This window comes from Brassica rapa, chromosome A01 (genome assembly GCF_000309985.2).
Source record: "Brassica rapa cultivar Chiifu-401-42 chromosome A01, CAAS_Brap_v3.01, whole genome shotgun sequence".
NCBI lineage: Eukaryota > Viridiplantae > Streptophyta > Magnoliopsida > Brassicales > Brassicaceae > Brassica > Brassica rapa.
This window is the reverse complement of record NC_024795.2, coordinates 27,451,027-27,475,259: the sequence shown is the minus strand read 5'-3', so window position 1 is coordinate 27,475,259 and position 24,233 is coordinate 27,451,027. Positions and strand designations below refer to the sequence as shown.

Genomic DNA, 24,233 nt, shown 5'->3' with positions numbered 1-24,233 from the left:
CGGTTAATAACTGTTTACTTATTTGGACGGCTCTTGTTTATTTTAATGTTATTGGGCTTTTTCTCCAGGCCCAATACATTAAAACGGCACGCAGTTCAGAAGAGTTTGTTAAACACAGCAAGATGTTTGATTTTTCTGAACTTATTTTTCTAAGGAAGATGCAAAATCATTGCCCAAGCATCTGGAGCGTTAATGCATTTCTTTGCAAACTAAATAATAAAAATCACATGTTGTGAACAAATGTTTAAGTCTGAATCTCAGGAACAAGTTCATTGATGTCAATCTCCACTAGAGTCTCCTTCCCAAACAAAGTAAACCCCACCGTTGCCTGCAAAACAACACAGTAAACAAGCAGCTAAGCAAACACACATTTTAAGAGCTTTTTATTTGTATTCACACAATGAGCTAATACTACTTCGTTACCTTTGCGGTTTTACGGTTCAGTTTCTTTAGGTTGCCGACGAATTCAGCAAATGTCCCTGATAGAACCCGAACCGTAGAGCCAGCAGCAAGTTTCTTCTTCTTGGCCTTTGTTTCAGTGGCAAGAGTAGCTTTCCTTGGAGCTCTTTTCGGTTTAGTTTCAGCGAGAGATTCTACTGTTTCAGTACCATCTGAATTAGATGCAAGAGCTTTCTGCAATGCTAAACTAGCTTCTTCCTCAGCTCGTTCTCCCTCATCAAACTCACTGTCTGCTTTCTCTTGCTCTACTTTCGCTTGTTTGAAAATAGCTTCCAAGTCACTATCATCCACAGGTCTCGGTTTATTAATCTGTCTCTTGCTGCAAAAAAAACGCAGACACAAATCAATTCACTAAACCATAACACACACATAGAGAATGAAGAGTGAGAATACTAACGTGTTTCCAACTTTTGAACCTATGAAACCTCCAACACCCTCAACTTCTCTTATGGCGTCATGAATCTCTTTGTTCAATACACACCTGATGAAAATACAACCCGGGAACACCGGTCTCGGTTTAACAGATATAGAACCGTTCTTCAGCTTCCTCTTCACCTGAACAGCCGGAGCATACACCTGAAAAGCCAAGTAATCAACTTTCTCAAAGATTTGCTCAGTAACTTTCTCAAAAAACGCAGTAAAATGAAGTTTTACCGTGAATTCCATCTCAGGGAACTGACGAGCGAGAGCTCGAGCCAGGACCTGAGCGGTCTCGTGACCCCTCACTCTCGAGACTCTAACCACCCACCACTGCTGACCCGCATCAGCCAGAGTGTCAAGATTCAGCTCCTCCGTCCACGACGCGTACCGTTTCTTCGGTTTCTTGATCAGACGCTCTTCGACTTCTTCTCTCCAGCTGTACCCCGATTTGCTCTCCCGCCTCTCGTTCCGGAGCTGCCGCCTCTCCCTCGCCGTCAGCTCGTGCTTCCGCTCAACAACGCATGCGGAGATAGAAAGACGCGTTGTTCTGATCGCCGAGGGAATTAAGCTGCTTGGACTCCATTGGAGAAGTCCTCCTTGCAGCTTCATCATCGTCTCTTTTCCGACAGAACTCAGTTAAAGATAAAATCCTCACTTATCGGATAATGTTTTGTAACGAACCGGTTAATCCCAATACCGATATGAAACTAAACCGGAGTAAAATTACGACGGGTTAAATCAGTAAAAGGCCTAAATAGGCCCAATAAGACGACGTAACTTCCCGCCATACCGGAAAGCGACCAACTTCCGGATCTCTTCCGTTTTATGAAGTTTACTTAAATATCCTCGTTAAAGATAAGACAATGAACTAACGGTAAGGGTAATATTGTAAATGTGATCGGAGGGGGCGAGAGATAATAAATAAAGATAAGCAGACACCGAAACACTTATACCCTACGAGCGTGTCTTCACGCGACACCAACGAGATTACGAGCCCAACGCTTTAACAGTTAAGTCCGGTCGGAGAGAGAGAGAGGAAACGTATGGAGGGAGAGATGTGGGGACGATCGGGGATTGGAGAGATAGAGGAGGCGGTGGCGGGTGGAAGAAGAGATGAACACGATGGTGGTGTGGCGATGTTCGTTGGAGAAGGGACGAGCGGAAGGAGAAGGAAAAAGAGAATCAAAGGGACGTGGTCTCGGGAGGAGGACGTTATGTTGAGTGAGCTCGTGGAGAAGTTCGGACCGAGGAATTGGAGTTTGATGGCGCGGAGTATTCCTGGTCGGTCGGGCAAGTCTTGTCGTCTTCGGTGGTGTAATCAGCTTGATCCATCTCTTAAACGTAACCCTTTCACTGGTATAGTCTCCCTTTTCGAGTGTTTGATTTTTCAATTGGGGGGTTTTATTTTATGATCGGATTGTTCATGTGATCATGATGCCCTTTTGAGGTTTGAATCATCCGTTGTGAATTGGGATTGAATTGTTACTATTGATCGGTGATGATTGTCTGTGAAATGGAATTGAATTGTGAACTTAACGGTTGATATGTGAGCTTTGCCTGGTTCTTACCAGTGAAAATACTCGTTGGTTTCAATTAAACTAAAAAGAAAATTGAAAAAGGATTAACCTTTGGATCTGTGTTTTCTAATTTTGAAAACGAGTAATCTTTTTGATTCTTGTGGTTGCTTGTATGCTTGTGAATTGTGATCCATTTCAGCGTGAACTGAGGATTAACTTGGAAAAGAGTACCCTTTGGATCTGTATTTCTGAGTTTGAAAAGGAGTAAATTTTTTTATTCTTGTGGTTGCTTGTATGCTTGTGAAATGCAATTAGATTGTGATCTTAGCTGCGGAATCACTAGTAATTTTCAGTGTGGACTAAGAAATAACCTTGAAATGAGTAACCTTTTGATCTGTGTTTCTGAGATTGAGATTTTAGATTGTTGCACGAGGTTGTAAGTACAAAGCTTATGTCTAAGACTGAATTTGATTTAAAGTTGCACTTGATGTAAAAACATGTTTTTTAATTAATATAATTTAACATTCATTCAAAAAAAAAAGAGAGATTTTAGATTGTTATGGATTGTGATTTGTGAAATTCTACTTAAATCCCATAAGAACAGAGTAAGGTTTATTTGAGGATACTAACCTGGCTACAGTTGTTGTTGTTGTTTGTGTTTAGTGTTGTGTGGTTCTGGCTTCCAGTGGTCTGTATTCTCAAGTTTTGCGTTATTTTTGTGTCAACTTTATTCTATGGTTCATTAGCATTTCATCAGTAACACTAAATCAAACACTTCTTTGTCTTTTTATTTTTGGGTTTATAAAGAGGTAGAGGATGAGGCTATCATCACAGCACATGCCATCCACGGAAACAAATGGTCTATTATCGCTAAGCTCCTCCCAGGAAGAACGGACAACGCTATCAAGAACCACTGGAACGCCACTCTAAGACGTCGATGCACAGACTTTGAAACGCCGACAACAAACACAGCGACTAGAAACTTAGTCCTGCATGATTCTAGACTCGACAGAACGATGAACACCTTCGCATCATCTGAAGAAACTTTATCATCAGGCGGTGGTGGTGGTGGCGGCGGCCATGTAACTACTCCACTTGTATCTTCAGACGGCAAAGAAGCCACCTCCATGGAAATATCCGAAGAACAATGCGCAGACAAAGCAAACGAGGAAGACATTTCTAGGCAAGAATGTAATAATGATCCTCCAACGCTATTCCGGCCAGTAGCCAAACTCAGTTCTTTTAACCCTTACAATCACATGGAAGGGTCTTCCACTCCACATACACTAAACCAAAACAAGTTCCAGTCATGTAAACAAGACACAGCAATGCTGAGATTGCTTGAAGGAGCTTACAGCGAGCGGTTTGTGCCTCAGAAATGCGGAAGTGGGTGTTGCAGCGTTTCTCAGAAAGACTCATTGTTGGGCCCAGAGTTTGTGGACTACTTAGACCCACCAACGTTTCCTAGTTATGAACTAGCTGCTATAGCGACTGATATAAGCAGCCTGGCTTGGTTGAGAAGCGGTTTAGAGAGCAGCAGCGTGAGGACGATGGAGGAAGCAGCTGGTCGGTTAAGGCCTCAGGGGACAAGAGGACATCGAGATCATTGTCTTGTGTCTGAACAAGGAAAGAGCAGAACCAATGTCCTGTCTACATAAAAATGGCATTTTCTTCAGGTTTCACCATTTTTTTTGTTTTTGTTTTTTCATCTCTTGATGTAGAGAGATTGAGTTTCACTTGTAATTGAAGTTGTGATGTAATTTAGTAGAAATAGTTTCTATAGCTATGAGATTCGAGTCTTTTCAAAATTCCATGTGACTTGTATAGTACTTTGTAACATGACTTCACAACAACCCTACAATGATGCTTAATGTCAAGACACTACTAATTAGTGTGAACATGTAAGAAAAGGAGAAACACAATCCAGTTAATATCAAAGACAAAACAGGCAAAAAAAATTCTGTTTTTAGCAAACAAAGCCAAACATTCAAACAAGTATATATGCTATGTGTGTATTGACAATTTCTAAATACGTATACATATACGTACAGAGAGAAAAAAAGCTGTACAAATCTTAGTTTTGTTGTTGTTGGTTGAACTCTAAAAAGCTTCAAGGGAAGAGCCATGTCTAAGTGCTTCTTTAGCTTCAGCTTCCATCTCAAGCTTTAAGAGACAAGCCGCTTGTAAGTAGAGAGCGGTTGAACACTCTGGAGATGCAACCTGAGCTTGCATCGCATCACTTAGAGCCTCACTGAACATATCGTTCATTAGGTAACATAGACACCGTCTGGTTAGTACTGTTGGTGATACCACTGGTGCTCCACTCATGAACTGTTCATAAAAGAATAGCTTATCTTATAAATAATGTATATTTTTTGTGGGGGAAATATAAGGTTCCTTGATGATTTATAGTGATACCTCTGTGTAGAATTCTATTGCGGTTTCATAATCCTTAGCACGAAATGCAGCATCTCCATGCTTCTTGTAATCAATATTCTCTTGCATTCGACCCGTCCACATTTGGAATGAGAACTGCAACATATTTTTGGCAACCTCATGGTGGATATTTAGTGGGTACCAAGATATCAGTGTTATAAAAGTTGGTATAGACGAAACGATTTTTCTAGACCTATATTTTTTTAAATTGTCTAGGTGTTTAAAAAATCGGCATCGGCACCCGTCTAATCAATAATCTCATATAAACACCTAATTACCGTATAGCATCAATATTGGCACCCGCCTAATCAATAATCTCATATAAACACCTAATTACCGTATAGCATCAATATTGGCACCCGCCTAATCAATAATCTCATATAAACGTCTAATTGCTGTCCAGTGATTTCTCGAACATTGCAAAAGATTATGCTTCTCACAAACATATATACAATACCTCATTTGTGACAGCAACATCATCCTCTCCATATCCAAGTTTTTCTAGAAGTTCATGTATGCTACATAGATCCACTCTCCAGCATGCTTCTGCAAGAGGGCTCAAGCGCAATGACTTTTTTGTTGAAGGTTTAGTGTATAATGGAGCCTGCCAATTATTAAGTCTCATGAATACATATGCAAAACCTAAAAACTTTGGAAGAATCAATGTGGTCAGGTCATGACTTACAGGGATGTTTTCTCCTTTGACATTTGGCCACGACTCGGCTCGTTTCTCAAGTCTTGAAAGAGCCGACAAAAGAAACTTTATGTTTGGCCTCTTGTCTGGTTCAGGACGCAAACAGCGTGAAGCTAGGTGAATTAGTTCTGTTCTATCCTCATCAGAGAACTGACCATCCAGAGCTGAATCCATTAGTACCAAATAGTTTTTGCCACGGAACAGATCAAGTGCCTATAATGACATATAAGCCAAGATACATTATGTATAGTAATAAAATGATGCCTCAGAATGTACTAATCACATTCTACTTAACTAAGAATCAATTCACTTCTTGATGACATTAAGCTCGGTGAGAAGAAAGAAAGTTACATGGTTTGGTGGAATATGTCTGCCACTCATAAGATCCAGTAACAAGGTACCAAAGCTGAATATGACACTCTCTGGTACCACAGTGCCTAGCAAAGTTACATTATAAAGTTAAACAATATTCTTAAGAAGTTTACTCTTGAGAAAAGGAACATACCTAGACGCAAATATTCAGGAGGAGCAAATGCTAAATTGGTGCTGTAACTCTTTCCCTCTCTGCTACACTTCATGAGACCGAAGCAAGACAGCCTTGGATTCCCAACCTGTTTGAACACTTTAATTAGTTAAGTTATGGTAAATGATTACAGTTATCAAACCAGGGAAATGTAACTTTTATTAACCTTATCAAACAATATTCTGTAGGTGTTAAGATCATGGTACAAATCTATTCCCCTATCATTACAATACTCCAAGGCTGTCGCAGTATGCAACGCAACTCTCAACCTCATCTCCCATTTCATTGGTCGTTTCTCCCCTGAAAAAAATCATTTGTTAGACTCAAATGATGCCAAGGAGATCACAGGCATGAGATTATCAAAAAGTGTAATAAAAAGTTGACTCTCTCTTACAGTGGAAGAGATGCTTTGCTAGTGTTCCATTAGGCATGTACTCAGCAACAAGAAGCCTCTCGTGACCTTCTGAACAACAGCCGATCAAATTAGCCATATCCTCACTCCTACACCTCCCCACTGCTTGTGCTTCTTCCTGAAAACAAAAACAAAAACAAAAAACACAAAGCCATATTCAAGAAGTTTTCTATGTGCAACTGATCATGCTAGCACGTTAATATGCATTGTATTTGTTTACCAAGTCAACAAGAAATTAACATCTGTAACAGATCATAATCTTGAACATAAACCACATTCAAGAGAAAGTTTCATGGAAAATCTCAACCAACCAAGTCAAAGACAATGAACACGAGTTAGATGGTTCACATGAATAAATCAAACATATATTTAGGTCCTGTTCGTTTTTGTAATACATATCATCCGAACATTTTTTTTTTAGTATTTGCATCCAATTACAACATTTTGATGAATTGTTCGTTTTTTTATTTATTTTATCAGTAAGTATCGATAGAGTAAAGACCACTAACGATGAATTCGGAAGGATTAGGCCATGAAAGCCTCTGAAACCGCTTAACAGCGATCATTCGACCGTCGTTGAGGCTCCCTTTGTAGACGATGTTAGGAACCTTCTCGTTGTGTTCCGACACGATGTTGTTGGCGGAGAATCCGTTGGTAGCGACCTTCAGCTGTTCCAAACTGAACTCTCGGAAACTCGGACATGAGCTTCCGTCCTCATCTTCGTTGCTATCTGCATAGAAAAAACGACAAGGAGGTTAGTTTCTCGATCATCGTCTTCTTAAAACGCATAAGAGGAGTAACTGGCTTGGATTTTTTACTTATTTGTTTGATGATTGAGGATTTAATCGACGGAGAAGGCGAGCGGCGAAAAGGCTTGAAGCAAATGCAGCCCATCGCCGGCAACGAGATTGGTTTTTTTCTTTGGTTGACTTAAACTTTGAAGTTCTTGGTGGAACTCCCGCGTCGAGGAACAATTATATATTTTTAAAAATAAATAACTTCAATATTTTGTAATTAAATACTTCTGAAACAATCAACGTGGATTTATATTATTTAAATACGTAAAATGTCAACAGGAAGTTGATATATTATAATGAATTTAGTTTGCTTGTTACATTTGATTTCTTCATTTGAACATGAAACCTTAAGTGTTTTTTTTTTTCAGAAACAAAACATAATATATTTTTTGAGTTTTTGTCTTCAATTTAGCCTAACAGTAGAGTCTATTTTCAATGGATCATCTTAGATGCATTTAGTTTTAGCCTAAAACTGTTTTCATGAGAATTTATTTTATTAGTATTGGAAGTGTAATACCCATCTTAATAATCTCAGCACATAAAATCATATGTCATCCTCCAACCTCCATGCTGTGACTCTTATAAACATATATCGTCATCAAATCGTTTGATATATTTTTCTCATTGCTGGCCAAAGACCCTCTAGAAACTCTAGTATGTATAATGGGGCGCTCGTTTTGGTATATATATATATATAAATCATTGCATATAGACATAGAAAATAATCCTACGCACATATTAAAACAAAAAACCTACATGAATCTAGCCTCTAGTCCTTAAACAAAAACTCTCACAAACTCTACGAGCTGACTTATATACTTGAAATTCCATAAGACAATTTGTTTTGTAAATTTCATACAAATACTGTCCAATAGTACAAACATGAAATTCTTATAAATAAATAAACCCTTCATTCTAATATTCCAAAGAGGATGTAAAGATTTTTTTTGGGTAAAAATATAAAGATATTATTACCAAATTTTCAAAATTTTGACAGAATTACAATGGAAACAAGAAGCGAACGAAAAAAAAATAAAGTTAACCAACGATTCAATCTAGCCTAAGCCGAAACAGACACAACAAGCAAAAGCTCTAAACCAGAGGTCTTTGCCAATCCACACTTACCGCTTTCCGTAAAAAGAACTAGTTAAACCGAAAGTCAGAACCTAGTAAGAGAATGTAAAGTTGTAAACAATGATTTTGGTTAGGCTCAAAATCTCTCAGTAAGAACTTTCACCCCCTATAATATCTACATGTATTAAGTCTAAATGTCATATTATTATATGATACCAATGCATGCACGTATACTTAGTAGTCACGGACATATAGATGATCCAAACCTCAAACATTTACATGCACCACACTATAGCTTACACACGAAACATAAACTCTGAATCTGATCATATCTAAGCTAACAATTAAACAAAAAATGGAGAAAATAGACTAACCAAACAATAATGATTCACAATCTAGCATCATTCAACCACATATAAGAGCAATATTATTGGTTCGGTTCTGTTTTTTTTTTTGCCCAGGGCTAAGAAACATGAGCGGATCTAGAAAATTATTTAATGGATGGCCCCACAAATAAATAATATATTAAAATATTAAATAATTTAGCGAATTGGAATTTATTCAATTTTTAAAAATTATACCAATCACTAAAATTTTACATCTTGTTTTTTTAATGAACAATATGAAGAAATAATATTTTTCATAACTTTTTGATAGTTATTTTTCATAATAATAAACCTTCATTTTAAGTAATATTATAAATTACTGCATATAATAATTAAAAACCTTTATTACTTTTAGTTTTATTAATCTAAATATTTAAAATTTTAAAATAATAGAAATATTTGTTAAGAGCGAAACTAGAAATATTATAGTTTTTATTATGGAAAATTTATTAATTAAAAAAAAGATTATGAAGAAAGAGGAATAGTTTTATTTAGAAAAAATAAGAGAAAAGTGAAAAATATTTTATGAAATGTTAAGTAAGTGTGTACAAATTTGAGGAAAAAATATAATTTTAGGTAGGAAAAATAAAGGAAAAAGGAAAAAACAATTATTAAAAAGTGATTAAAAGAGTGTAGAAACAAAGACTAGAAAGATAGTAACGGGGTCGAACTTGTTTTAAATCTTTCTACATAAAAATAAATAAAATTCCTACTACAATATTCTTTTACTTTAAAAACAAGGTTCCTACAGTCTTTTTTTGGCTTTAGATTTAAAAACTAATTAAAGTATGATTGTTAATTTATATGGTTGTAGATAAAAAAAAATCTAAAACATTTGATAAAGCTCAACTAGTTAACCCAATATGATGAGGCGGGTAATTGGGTTACAGAAGAAAATGGTGTGGAAAAGGTGGTGGTAGATTATTTTGATGGTTTGTTTAGTTCAACTAACCCGGGGGAGTTTGATAGTTTTTTGGAGGAGATAGGACCATCAATTTCCCCACAGATGAATCTTATGCTACTGCGAGTAGCAACGGAGGAAGAAGTCCGTCAAGCTTTATTCATGATGCATCCAGAGAAGGCGCCAGGCCCAGATGGAATGACGGCTCTCTTCTTTCAGCACTCCTGGAATGTCATTAAAAAGGATGTGGTTGAGTTGGTAAATAATTTCTTGGTTACAGGAAATATGGATTCACGGTTGAACATAACTAATATCTGCATGATACCAAAAATAGAAAGACCTACAAGGATGACGGAATTGAGACCGATAAGTCTATGTAACGTTGGTTATAAGATTATCTCGAAAGTGTTGTGCCAAAGGTTGAAGAATTGTCTTCCCCATCTAATTTCAGAAACACAATCGGCTTTTGTGGCAGGAAGGTTAATATCGGATAATATTCTTATTGCACAGGAAATGTTCCATGGTTTACGAACCAACAAATCCTGTCAAAATAAGTTTATGGCAATTAAAACGGATATGAGTAAGGCATATGATCGGGTAGAGTGGGATTTTATCGAGGCTCTTCTTCAAAAAATGGGATTTGATTCTCATTGGGTTAAATTAATGCGAGGGTGTATATCTTCAGTTCAATATAGAGTTCTTCTTAATGGGCAACCGAGAGGCCTTATAATACCTCAGCGGGGATTACGTCAAGGAGATCCATTATCTCCTTATTTATTTATTATGTGTACTGAGGCTTTAATCACGAATATAAAAAAAGCGGAGCGGGAGAAACATTTAACTGGTATGAAGGTAGCAAGAGCGTGTCCACCAGTTTCTCATTTGCTATTTGCAGATGATAGTTTGTTCTTCTGTAAGGCAAACAAAGAAGAGTGTCAGACTATTCTTAGGATACTAAAGGAGTATGAGACTGTATCAGGACAACAAATCAACTTTCAGAAATCCTCAATTCAATTTGGACATAAAATTGAGGAATCCAATAGGCAAGAGTTGAGAGATATTTTGGGGATTCAGAACCTAGGAGGTATGGGTTCTTATTTAGGTTTGCCAGAAAGTTTAGGGGGATCTAAGGTTCAAGTGTTTGGTTTTGTACAAGATCGTCTGAATAATAGGGTGAATGGCTGGACTCTTCGATTTTTTACAAAAGGGGGAAAAGAGGTGATTATTAAGTCGGTTATCACGGCTCTGCCAAATCATGTGATGTCGGTGTATCGACTACCGAAAGCTATAGTGAAGAAGTTAACGAGTGCAGTAGCTCAGTTTTGGTGGAGCCCAGGAGGAAGTACAAGGGGTATGCATTGGAAATCATGGGATAAATTATGTGCCCATAAGGATCATGGTGGGCTAGGTTTCAAGGATTTGACGGATTTTAATACAGCAATGTTGGGAAAGCAGCTGTGGAGGCTGATTGAGAAGCCAAATTCTCTTTTCTCGCGAATCTTCAAAGGACGGTACTACAGGAATGCTTCACCCCTGGAACCGATTCGCTCATATTCCCCGTCGTATGGCTGGAGGAGTATTATCTCTGCTAGATCTCTGGTTTGTAAAGGACTAATTAAAAGGGTTGGAACAGGGTCATCTATCTCAGTATGGAATGATCCCTGGCTCCCATCCACTCGCCCGAGACCAGCAAACAAAAATTTTCACGATAGCTACCCGGACCTCACAGTGGATTCCCTCATTCATCAGGAATCCCGAACATGGAATTTACAGGCAATTAGGACTTTGGTGGAACCCAATGATGCAAAAATGATTGAAAGTCTTCCTCTGAGTAGAAATCTGTTGGATGATAGAAATGGATGGCATTTCACTGAAAATGGAAGATACACGGTACAATCAGGGTATCAAATTGAAAGGATATATCCTGATAAGGAGAAACAACCAGAATTTTATGGACCCAACGTGGATATTCTTAAGGCATTCTGCTGGAAAGTGAAGTGTCCTCCAAAGTTAAGGCATTTTCTATGGCAGTTGTTGACAGGTTGTATAGCAGTGACCAAAAATTTAAAATCATGTGGAATACAAGGAGATACAAGATGTGCAAGGTGTGGTGATCCGGAAGAATCAATAAATCATGTGTTTTTTGAATGTCCTCCGGCACGACAAGTGTGGGCACTATCTAAGATTCCATCGAACCCAAATATTTTCCCTTTGGGCTCGATATTTGCTAATATGGATCATCTGTTTTGGAGAGTTAATCCAAAAATGGAGGATCATCAGTTTGCATGGATTCTATGGTACATTTGGAAGGGTCGGAATAATAAAGTTTTTAGTAATATTGATGTTGACCCGAGAGAAACGCTAAACTTAGCTGAATTGGAATCAACACTTTGGGCGGAGGCACAAATTGTTAATGATTCCAGGATGGCCCCTGAAGCGCAGTTCAGAGTTAACTCACAGACTACAGGAAGATGGTGTTTCATTGACGGTTCTTGGAAAGACAAGGATTATTTCTCAGGACAAGGCTGGTTCAGCACGCTTCCGGAGTTTGAGGGTTTGTTAGGGGCAAGAAATGTAAGGGCAAGTCTTTCACCTCTTCATGCGGAGTTGGAGGCTCTAATTTGGGCAATGGAGTGTATGAAGAACTTACGACAGTACCGGGTCACGTTTGCAACGGATTGTTCTCAATTGGTGAAGATGGTTTCTGAACCAGAAGAATGGCCGGCATTTGAAAGCTACCTGGATGACATTAAGTTTTTGAGAAGAAGCTTTACCAACTCAGAGATTGTTCATGTTCCAAGGACGGAAAACATAAAGGCGGATCGCTTGGCACGTAGTGCTCGGACACAACCGTCTTTCGTCGTACACATGGATGCGGAGTTACCACATTGGTTTACAGAGTCTATATGAGTCTGTAAATTTTCTTGCTGTCAAAAAAAAAAAAAAAAAAAAAAAAAAAAAAAAAAGTTAACCCAATATAATATAACATATCAAGTCTTTGCTTTCTTGAACTTCATGCTCCAATTTATAACGTAACATTAAATTAATTAAAAAACTTACACCTATTCAATAATTTCCGAGGCAAAGGCTACAACCTGTTGGTGGTGTACAATCTCATGCAAACAAAACCGGATCACATTTCTAGTTGATGATAACATAAAAACTGTAGAAAAAATGAGTTTTTCTCTGAACTTATTTAAATTTGTGTTTATTGAATAGGTGTAAGTTATTTAATTAATTTAATTTAATGTTATATTATAGATTGGATAGTATGAAGTTCAAGAAAGCAAGGACGTGATTGTTAATGAGGGTTATTGTTTGGGTTTTATCAAGTGGTTTTATCTTTAATTTCTATCTACAATCATATAAATTAGCAATCATGTTTTAACTAGTTTTTAAAGCTACAGTCCAAAAAATGGTTCTAGGAGCCTTGTTTTCTAAAGCAAAAAGATTATCAACAAAGAAGAATAGATTTATGTAGTTAAAATAAGAGAAAAATGAAAAATATTTATGAAATGGTAATTAAGTGTGTAGAAAATTGAGAAAGCAAAAAATATTTTTAGGTAGTTAAAATTAAGAAATTATTTTTTAATTAAAAGTAATTAAAAGAGTGTAAACACACAAAGAATAAAAAGATAGCTAAACCGAGTTAAACTTGGTTTTGGGTGGGACACAATGCAGCCATTTAAATCCAAAAAATACTCATCTTTATTTGTACAAGCATTTCACAAGAAATTATATTAATTAGTATGTGGCACGTGCTACATCTCTTCTCAAAGTGAGACCGCTTCTGATTGGATTGGTTCTCAAAAGAAGGTTATTAACACCAAAAAATTATTATTTTTAAGAAATGATGTTTTTAATAGTATATATTCTTAGATTTTCTCATTCAAAGATTAAAGCTAAGTTAAAAATGAAAGATTGAAACTAAGTTATAATAATATTTGTTTTCTAGATATGTACTGGAATGTATTGAAACTAAGTTCTAATATTATGATATTATTTTAACAATTTTGTTACTCGAACCAAACCAAGAATCAAAACAATCGAACTAAAACCGAACCAAACTTTCCAAACATTTGAACGAATCCTAAACCTCTAGAACTGAAAAAACAAAAGCCAAAAAAATCGAATCGAAACTGAACCGAGAAACGAATAATATTTTAGTCGATTTAATAAGTGGCATCTCTAATAACTCCTTCAAAGTGATGTAATTCCATATGAGTTTATGTTTTGATATAATGGTTCATATCATTTTTCTTCTCAAAAATAATATTTCAAATATATTTTTATTAATATTTCTTGTTAAATTTTTATAATGCTTTTTATTTTAAAAACTTATAATTTTAACCTATAATTTTATTTTTACTAAATTTTAATTATGTATAGTTTTTAATAGAATATACAATAATTTATATGAATTTATAATTGTATTAATGGAAATATTAATATTTTTTTAAAGTCTAAATGTATATTTTTTAGATATAAACAAAACTAGTTGAAAACTTAATGATTAATTTGTAATTAAACAATATATTTCAAAATTAGGTATTGAATTGTATTCTTTTAAATTTGATAAATTATTATTTAGATTTTAATTTTTCCTAAAATGATATACCACTGAAAAAAGTTTTCTTTATTTTGATGTTTTTCTTTGAAATGATGTACCATTAGAAATGGTCCAAGACTTCGGAGTCCAATATATAACCTATTAAATGATCCAATGCTTAGCACGAAACATAAACTCTGAATCAGATCACATCTGAGCTAAATAATTACTCTTAAGAAAAAAGATAAACAAAAAATGGAGAAAATAGATTCAGCAAGAAGCAAACAATAATGATTCACAATCTAGCATAAACCATATATAAACCCATAAATGGGGTGATCTTTACTCTCTTATTGGGTAAAATATTTGGGCCTGTATAAATTTAAAAGTGGGCTATGTAGCAAAGCCCATTATTTTATCCAGATATCTAAAGACTCTCGAGCTTCATCCTGATTGATCGATCATCGATTCGAATCCCTAATTCTCATCTTCGATTCATTCTTGCCATGGCGCTTCATTGCAAAGTAAGAATCTTTCCATTTCTTCATTCGATTTATGTTCGTGGGCAGAGTTATAATCTTGTTTTCGATCGTAAAGTGTTTGAATTTGCAACTCGCTGTCGTAAAGTTCCGAACTTTTTCGTTACTCATCAGTTTCCCACTTTAGCTGTCTTTGATGAATGTATTCGTTTGATGGGCTCTATCTTTGCTGTGCTGGTCTCACTTTTAAAATCTTTTGCTCTCTGATAGGTTTCGAACACAGTAGCAAGCACTTCTCTGCTTGGTGGTTCGACGAGGCTGCTTCACTTGCCTAAGTCTTATCCCATTCACTGCAACATGGTTTCACCAAGTAGTACATTGGGGTTAGGTCCTCTCAAGCTACACAACAAAGGTTCGTCTGAGTTTTATTCTTACAAGCTTTTATTATTATCCCTGAGATTTTGGTGGCTGGAGGTGATTTAGTAAATATTTTAAATAAATAAAAAAATTCTTCAAATTTAGGGGTTTATGGCATAGGCGAATGTTTCATTCGGCTTTGTCCAGGACCGGCTCTGGCTATTATCGACTTGATTTTGGTTCGAGCATTTTGATCTAGTTTAGGCAAAACCTGTTTCTAAGTCTTGGTTTTGTTTTTTTTTTTAAAGTAGGTTCTCGTCTAAGGCCATGTCGAGTTAAACGGGAAGAGAATAGCCAAACCACAGATGTTGAAAGCGTATCAGTGGATGAGGACACGTTGAAGCAAGATCTCGAGACTGCAGTCCAGGAAGAAAACTATGTGGAGGCAGCTAGAATCCGGGATAGACTAAAAGAGCTTCAAGAAGACAACAAAGCCTCTGTTTTGTCTGCCAACACTCGGTTCTACCAAGCTTTCAGAAACGGGGATTTGGCTGCGATGGAGTCTCTATGGTCAAAAACCGGAAAGCCCTGCTGTGTCCATCCAGGAGCTAAAGGCATAACCGGGTACGATGATGTGATGGAAAGCTGGGAAGTTGTGTGGATGAACTACGAGTTTCCGTTGCTTATTGAGTTGAAAGATGTTGAGGTTCATGTCCGAGGGGAAGTAGGTTATGTAACGTGTATGGAGTTTGTGAAGACGAAAGGGAGTAGTAGCTGGGGAGCTCAGTTTGTGTCGAATGTGTTTGAAAAGATCGATGGGGAATGGTTTATATGCATTCACCATGCTTCTCCTGTTGATATTTGATCCAAGTATCAGAGAAATGGCCGTGTGATATAGATTGGCGGTTGCTTAAGGGAGATGAAGGGCTGTTCTGTTTATATCTTGTGGTTGGTGATTGGGACCAAAGCATTAAGCATTAGAGGGAAACAAGAGGCATAAGTTCTGACGTTTGATGTTGTTGTCTTTGGAATCTGTATGAAGTCTATTTTCTTGTAGGCGCAACAATTTTTTTATCTAACATTCTAAATTTCTAACTTGACTATATTATAAGGAATATAATAGTTATGAAGAATGACATCAAACTCAAATTAATTATAGATAATAATTAAAGGTCACAAAGAATAGACATGAGCAGTGCCAGTTAAGAAGATCACAAAGCTAATGGTGAACATAACATGAAGCTTATTGTAAAATCTAAAAATACATGTTTCATGCCAGTTAATCAATTTCAAATTTTAAATAGTTTACTTTCATCCTCTTTTTTTTTTGTCAAACCACTTGCATTAATTCAAATCCAACCAGTTCAAACAACATTCAACTTTCATCCTCTAATTTTTAAATTCTAGTCTAATTTTAAATAAGTCAGTGGGTGCAAACTCCTTAATCTAGTGGTTAAAAGTTCAAAGACTTTTACACCAAAAGGTTCGAGATTCCTAAAAAGTACAACTTATGAATAAAGTTTTATGTACAAAGTTAATCGGATATTTTATATCGATGCATGTAATGATGTAAAGCCATTCTTATATCCGAGTGTTGCGGAGAGTCCTGTTACCATAAGTGTAAATATGTAGAACCATTCGTCAAATATCTAGTAGTTACAAGAAGATGGAACATTAGATGTAAACGTTGTAAAGTTCATTTGATAAACTATGTCTACGTAAAAAGATAAAATGTTATTGAATGATTGCTAATTGCTTTGTCATCGCATTTAAACGAAACTTGTAGAAACGTTCAAAAGTTTTCGAAATTAATTTATGTTTACTTGGACAACTACTTAATCATATTTTAGTCTTTCATATGTAATTCTTTTTTATTGTTATATTTTAGTCTTTATTAATTATTATAACCAAGGTTCAAAGCCGCCTAGATCTTGTCAAATCACGTGAACACTGAAGAAGTAAAAAGACAATTCTTTATTATTATAACCAAGACCTCATCGATCATGGTCAATCACAAAGGGATACAAGGAGAGATAGACATTAAAACATGAAAACAAATTCTCAAAAGACAGCTCAAAGCTCATCCCTGTTGATCATGGATGGACGAACACCTTGACTTAGGAACTCTTTGTAATACTTGCCCGACTCTTTCTCATATCGTGTGAGGTTATTTTTGAAATCAATGTAGTAGAGTCCAAATCTGTTCTTGTAGCCATCTTGCCACTCAAAGTTATCCAACAAAGACCATACAAAGTATCCGGTAACATTCACCTTGTCGATGCTGCATAGATTATACATTTTTTATTAGATTCTCCAAGACAACTGTTAGTATATCATATAAAAGTGAAATGTAACTTACCAAATAGCTTCATTCATGCTCAAAAGATGCCTCTGAAGATAATATTTCCTGTTGTGATCAGCTGTACCTACTGCAACTGAATCTGTAGCCCCAAGTTCTTCTCCATATCCTAAGAGGATCAAGATGAATATGTTTTAGATTCATCCTAAAATAAATAATACTAGCTAAAAATAATAACTATCTCTTGTATTTTCTAATTAATTATGCTATTCCAAACTTTGAGAAATAAATTATAGAATTTTTAGTTAGTTACCGTTTTCCATGATCATAATTTCTGGGTTGCCATACTTATCCTTGATGTACTTCAAAAGACTTCTAAAGCCTCTCGCAAAAACGGGAAGTGCACCGGTGATAGGCTGAAACGCGACATAGGTGAATGTGTTATCAATTTGCTAGTAACAAATTAATGTCTCAGATTTCTAATTTCAAATTCAAATGTGTACCTTGCTACCGATGCTGTAATTGTACGCGTTTTTAGCTGAAAATAATTAAAATACATTTTAATTAGCACCAAATACAAATTAAGATTTTGCGTTTGATTTGCTGGCATCGGTTCAAGTAAGGGCAATAAAAAAAAGGCTTACTTTCCCAGTTAATAAGAGAATCTTGCATCCATCTTGGTTTAGAAGGATCTGGCTTCTCCAGATGGTTTGAAAACACTGAAGTATAGTAGTTGAGCCCGACGAAATCGGCTGAGTTTTTCAGTTTTGCTTTCTGTGCATCGGTAAATTTAGGCAATCTATGTCCAACAATATCTTTCATGATCTGTGGGTAATCTCCATACATAGTTGTGTCCAGATGCCTATAAAATTAGTCAAATATATATCATAAACAAAATAACAGTATAATTAAGTATTTAATATCACATCCGATATTAACCACTTACCATCCCAAAATAAAGTCAAGTGCTCGGTCTATGGATGCACCGTCCTGTGAATCAGCAAGGTCATGTGGTTCAAACCAAGCCGGACTATGTGCGATACCGATCTTACCACCTTTACACTGTGGTCATAAAAAATAACACAAAACAAACTATTTTCAGATCTGAAAGAAAATAATTAACTACGATTTAGTTTATGATCTAGCTAGCTACCTTTTCGCATTGTCGGAAAGCTTCAACGGCTTCTGCGTGAGAGTTAAGGAGATTGTGAGTGACGAGGTAAGCCTCGAATCCTGATCGTCCTTCCTGACATTCTTCCTTGACATACTTTGAGCAACGTCCTGGTGCTTTCTTTCCTACATCATAACCGGCGTGGGAGAACACCCATGGTTCGTTGAAAGTGATCCAATGTTTCACTTTTCCTCCATACTCTTGGAAAACAAAATCTGCATACTCCCGGAAATCTTTCCTGCAATTTAATTAATACGTCGCGTTATTAGTTGCTAATATATGATATATATACAAATTCGCATTCGTTTTATAAAAAAAACTTACACAATCCTTTCACTTAAAAAGCCGCCATATTCGTCCTCTAGATCTTGTGGAGTGTCCCAGTGAAAGACTGTCACGAACGGAGTAATACCTAATCACAATAATAATGTTTTTTATTAGAGAATACAATTATGGGTAGCAACCGTGATATGTATGTAGTTTTGTTACTTAAATTTATATGTTTATATATATCCATTATACCATTTCTTTTGAGCTCGTCGATGAGGTCGTGGTAAAATTGCACACCAGCTTGACTCACGCCTTTCTCCTTTCTCCCATCTGATAAAACATTTTTTTGTTTCTTAATATGTTTCTAACAATCATGTAAACTATATATTATATGCACACCAAATATTGTTAACACAAGATTAAATTAGTACATATACTTACGAGGAAATATTCTGGGCCATGCGATAGACATTCTGAAGGCATCTGTGTTTAGATTCTTCATTAGTTGGATATCTTCCTATAAAACATTATTTAAGACGAGACAATTATCAGCACGTAATAGGGTCAGTATGAAATATTTAGTAAGATATACGTATAATTAATTTATTCAATCCATAGTACTATTTCTATACCTTATAACGGTGGAAGAAATCAACGGCCACATCGCCGTTATCGTAGTTGCATCTGGCTGTAATTAAAAATGGTTTTTGATAGTAGTTAGCGAAAAAAGTCTAGGCACAGTAGTTAAAAAATAAGTAGGCACTAACATGGAAATCTCTTGCAGTAGATATCCCATAAGGACGGTCCACGACAGGTTTCATTCACTGCGCCTTCAACCTAATGATATAACGAAAATAGTTTGTGTTTAGAAATGATATACAAAGCATATGTGAATTCTCTAAATATAACATACTTAAAATGAATTTTTTTTTTTTACAAAAAAAAAACATACTTAAATGGTTACTAAGTAGCGTTTATTATGAATATTTTTTTCTAGCTACTAGCGAAGAAAGATAGAAAGACCATAGTGACAAAGTTATATTTATTATTTAGTTTTCTATTATATGTGTTTGACGTATAGAGCATTGTCTAAACTTTATAGTTCATGAAGCACTAACATATAAATTAATAAGAGTTTTCTATTCTATGATATTCAACGAAACACGATTTTTAAAAATGACAAATATGAATTCAACAGTTCCGTCTACAAGATTGTTTCGTGTAAACTAGTATATGCATATTCATAATATATTTTTCAAAAAAAAAAAAAAATTCAGAAGAACTTATGTACCTGATATGCTGCAGTAGCCGTGCCAAATAGGAAACCTTCGGGGAAACTTGCCCGGCTTAGTTTTGTCGTCGGTGGGCAAACAGGTCCATCGGCTGTTGCCGGAGAGACGACGATGGTTAGGAGCAAAAGCAGCCCCATGAGAGGAAACTTATGCAAAGCCATTTTTGGTTTGTAGTTTGTTTTACTTTTCTTCAAGAATATGTTTTGGTATGGCGTTAACTATACAGCCTAGTCCTTTATATAGCGATTTACATTCACTGATTGATCTCTACTTTTATTTTGTTTTGTTTACTATGCCAACTACCACCAGGGCTCGTGGATCATTTTTTCTATTAGCTACTTTATCAACCAAGATAATATTTTCGACCAACTCTGAATACTTAATTGTCATTGACTTAAACCAGTTGCTATCTTCTTCTTTTTCCCCACTAAAATATTAGTGCGTAATTGGATACAGGATGATTCATTGCATGGTCTACTTAAAACTGGTGTTCAGTGATATTTTTTTTTAACAAAGGCTTTTATTCGGGTAATGATTAAATTGAAAAATAGAGACTAATTGTAGGTGATTTATGATCTAAATGTTTGCAAATTGAAGATATTTTCATTTATACTTGTCAAATAATATATAGCAGAAGCTTAATAAAATTATTTATAAAGCTTAATACCTAGAATGGTATTTCTCGCTGCATTATTATTTCTAAAATTTTGGAACATATTATAGCTTTTGTTCAGTTAATAATTAAAATGGTAATAATAAGCGATTGTAAGTGACATATGATCTTAACTGTTTACAAATTAAAGATGTTTTCACTTTGTACTTGTCAAATAATACGTAGCAGAAGTTTAGTAAGATCGATTATTATTGAAGCTTAATTAATTCATGGAATCATATTTACCGTTGCATTATTGTTATTACTAAAACTAGATTTTTTAACCGCGCTACGCGCGGATAAAATATTATATGTATTTCTCAATTCTAAAAAATAATGCATAATATTGTATTATATTATTTAAAGAATATAAAATAAGACTACATAACATAAATATATTTTAAAAATTTTCTTTGTGGAAATCATTATGTTGTTTGATTGTTGTACTTGATTCAAATATTTACATAGTTATTTGTGATGGATGAATAACTATATTTTTATTATCAGTAAATAATATATATATTATATAATATAAGAAAAATAAATTTATTTACTTTTAAAACAAACTTGTCTCATGTTGGGGACTCGATTATAGACATATCATATTCGAATAAGACACTTTTACAGTTATCAATCTTCTTAACAGTCAAGAAACAAATTTGAATATCAAAACATTATCTCATACAATCTCTTTTTGAAATAACTGCTCTGAAGAAATTGAATTTAGGCATAAAAAAAGGCTGGAAATGAATATGGAGCTGTGTTATCTAAGTTAGCTTTACAAAATACTATTCATAGTTCATATATCATTTATGTCCATCCTATTTTTTTTGTCCATCATTTCTTAAACATCTTGAAATAACTGATGCTAATTAATAATAAACTTTTGGCTGGAAAAAAAAATCAAATTTGTCTAATTATCGCTTAATTTGTCTAACTGATATATATGTATTTCTCAATTCTAAAAAATAATGTATAATATTGTATTACTTTATTTAAAGAATATAAAATAAGACTACCTAACATAAATATATTTTTTAATTTTTTTTTGTGGAAATCATTATGTTGTTTGATTGTTGTACTTGATTCACATATTTGCATAGATATTTGTGATAGATGAATAACTATATTTTTATTATCAGTAAATAATATATATTTATTATATAATATAAGAAAAATGAAATTATTTATTTTTAAAGAAAGTGGTCTCATGTTGGGGATTCGGTTATAGACATATAATATTCGAATGAAACAATTTTACAGTTATCAATCTTCTTAAAAGTCAAGAAACAAATCTGAATATCAAACAATATCTCATACGATCTCTTTGTGGAATAACTGCTCTGAAGAAATTGAATTTATGCATCAAAAAGGACTGAAAATGATGTGCAATGCGAAGAAGCTTCCTCAACTCAGACATCATCCATGTTCCCCGAACGGAGAACCAAAGGGCGGATAGCTTGGCACGTAGTGCTAGGAAACAACCGTCTTTCGTCGTTCATATGGATGCGGAGTTGCCGATTTGGTTTACATAGTCAATATGAGTCTGTGAATGTCTTGCTGTCAAAAAAAAAAAAAAGATGTGCAGATGTGTTATCTAAGTCAGCTTTACAAAATACTACTATTCATAGTTCATGTATCATTTAAGTTTATCATTTCTTAAACATCTTGAATAACTGATGATAATTAATAATAAACTTTTGGGTGAAAAAAAATCAAATTTGACTAATTATCGCTTAAATATTTTATTAATATTGTCTAAGAAGCTTTCAATTGATATCATAGTTTAATTTTTATTAGTTTTTTTGTTAATTTTAGAGTTTTTTGTATTTAAGATTTTTTCCATATTAAGCTTATATTTCTTTCGCATAATATATATATGTCATAAAAATTACCATCAAATCAAATTTACATATTTATTATTTTGTTTTTAATGAAAATACACTTTTTAAATAATTTAATTTAAAATAAAATTATATATTAATTTGTTGTATTCTAACAATTTGATTGATTTAATTAATTTGCTTTGGTGGATAACTTAAAAAGTTTTCATATGAATTGGGGAAAGTAAGCTTATGTTGTTATATTATATTTATTTATGTATATGGAGTCTATATATAATGCTAGTGTAATAAAGGAAGAACATTATTTTTTTGTAACTTCAAAAAGATACATTATTACAGTTTGAAATTATTCAAAATTGAATAAAATGGTAATTAAATAAATCTAATGGTTTTTTAACTTGTTTAGTTGGATTCTCATGAAAAGAAATCGATAGGTTAAACAAATGTTTCAAAATTTGTTGTGTTATTCTTTTGTCTATAAATTACAAAATTTATTGAATTGATATATTTAATTATTGCACCCTAAAATAATATTTTATTAAGACATTAGAGAACTATGTTTTGAGTTGTTTTGTCAAAATTGTACAAAAATCTATGTTTTTTCATATTTGTCAAAGAAATTTATATGTTAAACTTACTTTTACAAAATTCTTAGCTTTGTCACGAAAACAAAAATCTATGCTATTTCATATTTGTCAATGTTCAAAATTGAATAAAATGGTAATTAAATAAATCTAATGGTTTTTTAACTTGTTTAGTTGGATTCTCATGAAAAGAAATCGATAGGTTAAACAAATGTTTCAAAATTTGTTGTGTTATTCTTTTGTCTATAAATTACAAAATTTATTGAATTGATATATTTAATTATTGCACCCTAAAATAATATTTTATTAAGACATTAGAGAACTATGTTTTGAGTTGTTTTGTCAAAATTGTACAAAAATCTATGCTTTTTCATATTTGTCAAGGAAATTTATATGTTAAACTTACTTTTACAAAATTCTTAGCTTTGTCACGAAAACAAAAATCTATGCTTTTTCATATTTGTCAATGTTCTAACACTTTCAAAGAATATATTAGCTTAGTCACTTATTTTTTTTTTCACAAAACAAAGTATCGGAGTCTTGAAAGTTGAATTCATATTATTGTAAATGTACATAAGAGTTTGTGATTACATATTTAGTGATTCTTGTATATGTGTTCTAGAAAGTTTCAATGGCTTAGTGGTATATGCCCTATATTTATATCATACTAACCCGGGTTCGATCCTTTCCTTTGCATTATTTTTTTATTTTTTACGAAAAAATAAATGAGATGACGTGGCAACTTCGGACTCTCTGATTGGACGATTTTTTGTGTCTACGTGGACACTCTAAAAGGAGCTTATATCCCCCTTTTAGTATAGTATAGACTAGGGATTAACCCGGGCTACGCCCGGGATTTTTATTTTTTTCTAATTTAAGTTGTTAAATTATTTATATTTAGGCTATGATTTATATTTATATAAATGTTAAAATGCATGTCATAATTAAAATTTATTTTTAAATTTTAACACGTTAAATTAACATATTTTTTACTATTTAAATATTTTTTTGTAATTTTATTGGCTATTTAGTTATCATATTTAGCAAAACTATCTTTTGAGTGTTGGAATAAATGTTTTAGAGATTTTATTAAACTGCAGAGTATTTTTGGACCGAC

General features: G+C 34.1%; 5 protein-coding genes across 7 annotated transcripts; 2 read left to right on the top strand and 3 right to left on the bottom strand.

Annotated features, from left to right (window-relative positions):
• Window positions 1–111: 111 nt before the first annotated feature.
• Window positions 112–1,542, bottom strand: LOC103848245 (transcription termination/antitermination protein NusG). Its single transcript, XM_009125198.3, has 4 exons — window positions 1,114–1,542; window positions 857–1,035; window positions 424–778; window positions 112–328 (listed from the first exon to the last, which is right to left on the bottom strand). The coding sequence occupies exons 1-4, from the start codon at window positions 1,489–1,491 to the stop codon at window positions 245–247; spliced, it is 996 nt and encodes a 331-aa protein (XP_009123446.1). The 5' UTR covers window positions 1,492–1,542; the 3' UTR covers window positions 112–244.
• A 148-nt stretch (window positions 1,543–1,690) lies between these two features.
• Window positions 1,691–4,273, top strand: LOC103848231 (transcription factor MYB1). The gene is made up of 2 exons (XM_009125187.3): window positions 1,691–2,235; window positions 3,204–4,273. The coding sequence occupies exons 1-2, from the start codon at window positions 1,923–1,925 to the stop codon at window positions 4,052–4,054; spliced, it is 1,164 nt and encodes a 387-aa protein (XP_009123435.1). The 5' UTR covers window positions 1,691–1,922; the 3' UTR covers window positions 4,055–4,273.
• An 11-nt stretch (window positions 4,274–4,284) lies between these two features.
• LOC103848239 (serine/threonine-protein kinase BSK6) lies at window positions 4,285–7,400 on the bottom strand. 2 transcript variants are annotated; one of them, XM_009125193.3, is made up of 10 exons: window positions 7,280–7,400; window positions 6,971–7,191; window positions 6,444–6,579; window positions 6,216–6,349; window positions 6,032–6,137; window positions 5,878–5,963; window positions 5,518–5,739; window positions 5,290–5,436; window positions 4,815–4,928; window positions 4,285–4,727 (listed from the first exon to the last, which is right to left on the bottom strand). In XM_009125193.3, exons 1-10 carry the CDS (start codon window positions 7,353–7,355, stop codon window positions 4,497–4,499), a joined length of 1,473 nt encoding a protein of 490 aa, XP_009123441.2. In that variant the 5' UTR covers window positions 7,356–7,400; the 3' UTR covers window positions 4,285–4,496. The 2 variants fall into 2 exon arrangements, with proteins under 2 accessions (XP_009123441.2, XP_033146801.1); XM_033290910.1 differs by having other exon boundaries at window positions 5,290–5,739.
• Window positions 7,401–14,512: 7,112 nt separating this feature from the next.
• LOC103848217 lies at window positions 14,513–16,129 on the top strand. 2 transcript variants are annotated; one of them, XM_009125173.3, is made up of 3 exons: window positions 14,513–14,692; window positions 14,918–15,059; window positions 15,313–16,129. In XM_009125173.3, exons 1-3 carry the CDS (start codon window positions 14,675–14,677, stop codon window positions 15,867–15,869), a joined length of 717 nt encoding a protein of 238 aa, XP_009123421.1. In that variant the 5' UTR covers window positions 14,513–14,674; the 3' UTR covers window positions 15,870–16,129. The 2 variants fall into 2 exon arrangements, with proteins under 2 accessions (XP_009123421.1, XP_009123428.1); XM_009125180.3 differs by having other exon boundaries at window positions 14,514–14,692; window positions 15,316–16,129.
• An 831-nt stretch (window positions 16,130–16,960) lies between these two features.
• LOC103848211 (beta-glucosidase 23) lies at window positions 16,961–20,245 on the bottom strand. The gene is made up of 13 exons (XM_009125168.3): window positions 20,036–20,245; window positions 19,512–19,581; window positions 19,377–19,432; window positions 19,186–19,261; window positions 18,997–19,074; window positions 18,799–18,886; window positions 18,457–18,712; window positions 18,250–18,365; window positions 17,948–18,165; window positions 17,807–17,841; window positions 17,617–17,719; window positions 17,364–17,472; window positions 16,961–17,285 (listed from the first exon to the last, which is right to left on the bottom strand). The coding sequence occupies exons 1-13, from the start codon at window positions 20,195–20,197 to the stop codon at window positions 17,078–17,080; spliced, it is 1,575 nt and encodes a 524-aa protein (XP_009123416.1). The 5' UTR covers window positions 20,198–20,245; the 3' UTR covers window positions 16,961–17,077.
• Between the last annotated feature and the right edge of the window lie 3,988 nt (window positions 20,246–24,233).

Excerpts from the sequence above, each read along its gene's own strand:
- LOC103848245 (XM_009125198.3), bottom strand. The coding sequence starts at position 1,491 with ATGATGAAGCTGCAAGGAGGACTTCTCCAATGGAGTCCAAGCAGCTTA. Across the intron at positions 779-856 it reads GGTTCAAAAGTTGGAAACAC|CAAGAGACAGATTAATAAAC; the intron begins GTTAGTATTCTC and ends TTTTTTTTGCAG. Across the intron at positions 329-423 it reads TGAACCGTAAAACCGCAAAG|GCAACGGTGGGGTTTACTTT; the intron begins GTAACGAAGTAG and ends GTTGTTTTGCAG.
- LOC103848231 (XM_009125187.3), top strand. The coding sequence starts at position 1,923 with ATGGAGGGAGAGATGTGGGGACGATCGGGGATTGGAGAGATAGAGGAG. Across the intron at positions 2,236-3,203 it reads TAAACGTAACCCTTTCACTG|AGGTAGAGGATGAGGCTATC; the intron begins GTATAGTCTCCC and ends GGGTTTATAAAG.
- LOC103848239 (XM_033290910.1), bottom strand. The coding sequence starts at position 7,355 with ATGGGCTGCATTTGCTTCAAGCCTTTTCGCCGCTCGCCTTCTCCGTCG. Across the intron at positions 6,138-6,215 it reads ACAGAATATTGTTTGATAAG|GTTGGGAATCCAAGGCTGTC; the intron begins GTTAATAAAAGT and ends GTGTTCAAACAG. Across the intron at positions 5,740-5,877 it reads GACATATTCCACCAAACCAT|GCACTTGATCTGTTCCGTGG; the intron begins GTAACTTTCTTT and ends ATGTCATTATAG.
- LOC103848217 (XM_009125173.3), top strand. Across the intron at positions 15,060-15,312 it reads TCTCAAGCTACACAACAAAG|TAGGTTCTCGTCTAAGGCCA; the intron begins GTTCGTCTGAGT and ends TTTTTTTTAAAG.
- LOC103848211 (XM_009125168.3), bottom strand. The coding sequence starts at position 20,197 with ATGGCTTTGCATAAGTTTCCTCTCATGGGGCTGCTTTTGCTCCTAACC. Across the intron at positions 18,887-18,996 it reads CGACGAGCTCAAAAGAAATG|GTATTACTCCGTTCGTGACA; the intron begins GTATAATGGATA and ends TATTGTGATTAG. Across the intron at positions 17,842-17,947 it reads TTCTCTTATTAACTGGGAAA|CTAAAAACGCGTACAATTAC; the intron begins GTAAGCCTTTTT and ends AATTATTTTCAG.